We start from the raw sequence: 3,852 nt of genomic DNA, 5'->3' as shown, positions 1-3,852 counted from the left end.
GATTTCGATTTCAAAAGAAATTTATAGAGCAGAATTTGAGCTTGTAGATATACATAGTTATTTTTAATCGATGTACTTGAAACTACCTCGTTGCATAAAAATATTGTACATTTTAAGGGCTTTTATACCTTAAATTTGAACATCGTAATTTTGATTGAAAGCTTAAATTCTACCATTAGATTGATTTTTATTGCTATTAAAATTAAATTAGTCTGCAATATTCTTTTTACTTATAAGGTTTTTATCAGGTTTTTCCTTTCTCCCTATTTTCTTTTTTCAGAAATTTTGAATCATAAAAATGCGATATCGCCTATTTTTATTTTATTAATTCTTGATATTACTTTACTTTTGTGCAAATGATGAAAGCACTGTAAACAAAATACTTACTTTTACAAGTCCTTTGCTAAGTTCGAAATTTATTGCGGTTGCTTGTGTTTTTGTAACATTTTTAATGAAAGAAATAGTATTATTTTTGGTTTTGATTTTTCAATTTTTTTCAAGATAATTTCATTAAAATGTTTTCAGAAAATTTCCTTAATAAAGTATTTTTTTTCAGTTCATTATAAATTTGTTCATCCTCTCTTATTTTCGCCAAAAATTTAATTCCAGAGAAAATAATTATAATTTTTAACTCTCTTAATTTTTTTGGGGATATTTTCTTTACAAAAGTAAATAATATTTGATTTTTTAATAATTTATTTTATAACCGTCGTTGAACAGCCGACCCAAATTTTTGGGTTTACGACTACTAATGTTCAACTCCGTAGCCTTGTAATTTTGATCCCAATCCGGAAGACAAGGGGTCTCCTGGAACAAATATTGGGAGAAATTTAAATTCGTGGAGGACTTTTTGATAGGACTAACCCGCATTTGCGTTACATGGGAAGGAAGACCACGAGAACCTTCCACTTTTAGCCTGACAGCAAAGAGACCCTAACCCATGATCCGTCGGCCAGTGATGAGTATATTTCACATCATCACTATCCGGATGTGTACTTGTTTCGACCAGCCTTCGCTGGGGATTCGAACCCGGTACACCTCAATTGGAAGGCGAACGCTCTATCCCCTGAGCCATCACTGCTTAAATGTAAATAATAGGAGAAAATAATAGGAAGCATTAAGAAGTTTACACTCTACTGATAGGAGATGCGTATTGTCATCAGAGTGCCGAAAAATGGCGTTGATTTCTTTCTTTGCTACTCGTACGCTTACTTAAGCTTAACTTAAGCTTAAGTAAGCTTACGAGTTATTAACCCCTTCTCTGGCGGAACTTTTTTCGAATTTCCGACCCCCCAAAAATGGCTTTTCTTTTATTGTTGAAAATTAATATATTTTCTATACTGAATTCGGAAAAGTAAAATATTTTTGTCAGTAAGAAGTTTTTTGCTAGACATGTAGGTGGTGAAATATGTGATTTCACTCCACTGATCTTTAATGTTCTCTGCAATGCACTGCGATAGCATATTTTTCGCTTTAATGTGTTTAAAATAAATATCTGTTAAAAAAAACTATTAAAATTATGTAAAAAATATTTTGGAAAATAATTTTCTACCTTACCGTCAAAACAGCTTTAGAATCAGTCTTGGGATTTAGGGTGTAAAAAGATCACATTTATTACAAAACCGAAATATTTTATTACAGATTATTTTTGTTGCTTTTTTGTCAGGAAAAGTACAAAATGATCTCGATTTAAATTGAAGGCGAGAAATCTCACCTTGAAGCTCGTGAAGAAACAAGGACTAGTTGCGCCATCTCTTAACAATGTTCAGAAATACAAAAATAAATNTCATACGATTAGGAGGTAGATTACAGTTCGCATCGCTCAAAAATGAGCAAAAACACCCTTTGCTTCTTGATGGATCTCATCCTTTTGTACATCTTTTCATATACTACACACATGTGAAGCTTCATCACTTAGGTGTTCAAATAGTACTTTCAGAGATTCGTTCCAACTTCTGGATAATACGAGGACGTGAAGCCATTAAACGAGTGCTCTACAAATGTCTACCTTGTAAACTCTCACAGGCATCTAGAAGTCAACAAATCGAAGCTCCTTTACCAAGGGACAGAATTACACCTTGCCTTCCATTTACTACTATTGGCATAGACTTCGCTGGCCCACTTTATGTTCGTAACTTGAAACCTTTAAATACAGCCTATATCGCACTTTTCACTTGCTCAACTACTCGTGCCGTACATATCGAACTAGTCTCTGACCTCACTACTGACAAATTTCTCATGGCCTTAAAAACATTTGTAGGCAGAAGAGGAATCCCTCATACAATATACACTGGCAACGCCACTACCTTCCATGCCGCTAATAAAGAGCTATTCATTTTATGGGACAACTTGACATCGTCAAAAGTTCAGCAATATTATGCCCAGACGGGAATTAAGTGGAAATTTATTGTTGCACGAGCGGCTTGGTGGGGAGGTTGGTGGGAACGTTTGATCGGGCTAACAAAAAGATGTTTGCGAAAATCCCTAGGTCGAACCTTGTTAGATGAAGAAGGTCTTTCTACAGCATTAGTTGGTGTTGAAGCCGCATTAAATAGTCGACCGTTAGTTTATGAACAAGGAAATGATGATCCTGAAGAAACATTAACACCAACCCATTTTCTTACCGGTAAAAGACTTACAACCATACCTTCACAACCTGCAGCATCTAATAGAAATCTCCCGACCTGTTCAACTGATCATTCCTCTTGAGGTTGATCAGGGTGGGGAGGACATTCCAGACGCAACTGCGTGAACGCAGATGCGGTGATTATTTATTATATTATTTATTATATTATTTCTTACATTATTCTTTTGTTGACAACATGTATATATTCTTTGTGTACACTTGTGATAGTAAAAGAGTTTGTTCTATGAGATACTTGTTTTAGTGTTGATTGTAATTAGAAACATTTACGTTTACAACCAACACAACTTGTGAGTAGCGACGAATTCAATTTCAATGATGCAAGCTTTCTCTTCGTCACATGGCATGCGACGCCGACAGCTCGGGCACAAAAACGCCGAAAGTAGTAGATGCGACGCAAAAAAAGAAAGTTAAGCTTATAGGAGTAAGCGTAACTACTAATTAGATGTTTGTAATAATATTTTAAGTTGAATTTATGAAATTCGTTCGGAATCGTTTGGTTATTTGCTTGATTTGATATGTTTGTATGCTTTTTAAAGGATATCGAAGCTAAAGAAGACAAAAAAGTAGAAAATGATCTTGATTTAAATTCAAGGCGAGAAATCTCACTGAGAAAATTGCGAAGAAAGAGGGACTAAATGCGCCATCTCTTGACAATGTTCAGAAATACAAAAATAACCGTGGGATTTAAAGAGACTTGTAAGTAGTGACGAATTCAATTTCAATAATGCAAGTTTTCTCTTCGTCACGTGGCATGCGACGCCGACCATTCGTGCACAAAATTGTTTTTTTTAAGGATATTGCATGTTTTTTTAAACGATATCAGAGCTATAGAAGACAAAAATACACGTTTTTCTCTGAACGTAAAGGTTTTTGAAAATTTAGCTTATTATTACATTGCATCGAGGCATTTAATTCTTTTTCACCAAACATAATAGCTCTTCAACATTTTATATGTTGTTAGGGTGTATATGATGTTTTTTTTTTTTTTAACTTATCAATAAATATCTGAATTCTGGCTAATGTGAGCTGCAATCTGTATAATGCAAATTTTCAAAAAATCTTCGTAATTGAATATTTTTCGCCATATATCTTATTGTAATTAATTTTGAACATGATTGTCACGATTGGGTATCTGAAGAATATATTAATTCTAAATAAAAATAATTCTAAATAAAAATAAATAAATGGATAGATAAAATAAACGT

At 33.5% G+C, this 3,852-nt stretch overlaps 1 protein-coding gene across 1 annotated transcript; it reads left to right on the top strand.

Moving 5' to 3' along the window:
- The first annotated feature begins 1,761 nt into the window (after positions 1–1,761).
- Positions 1,762–2,709, top strand: LOC122271215 (uncharacterized). The gene has a single exon (XM_043051706.1). It carries the CDS (start codon positions 1,762–1,764, stop codon positions 2,707–2,709), a length of 948 nt encoding a protein of 315 aa, XP_042907640.1.
- Positions 2,710–3,852: the final 1,143 nt, after the last annotated feature.

This window comes from Parasteatoda tepidariorum, chromosome 9 (assembly GCF_043381705.1).
Source record: "Parasteatoda tepidariorum isolate YZ-2023 chromosome 9, CAS_Ptep_4.0, whole genome shotgun sequence".
Taxonomy (NCBI): Eukaryota; Metazoa; Arthropoda; class Arachnida; order Araneae; family Theridiidae; genus Parasteatoda; species Parasteatoda tepidariorum.
This window is presented reverse-complemented; position numbering and strand designations above follow the sequence as displayed.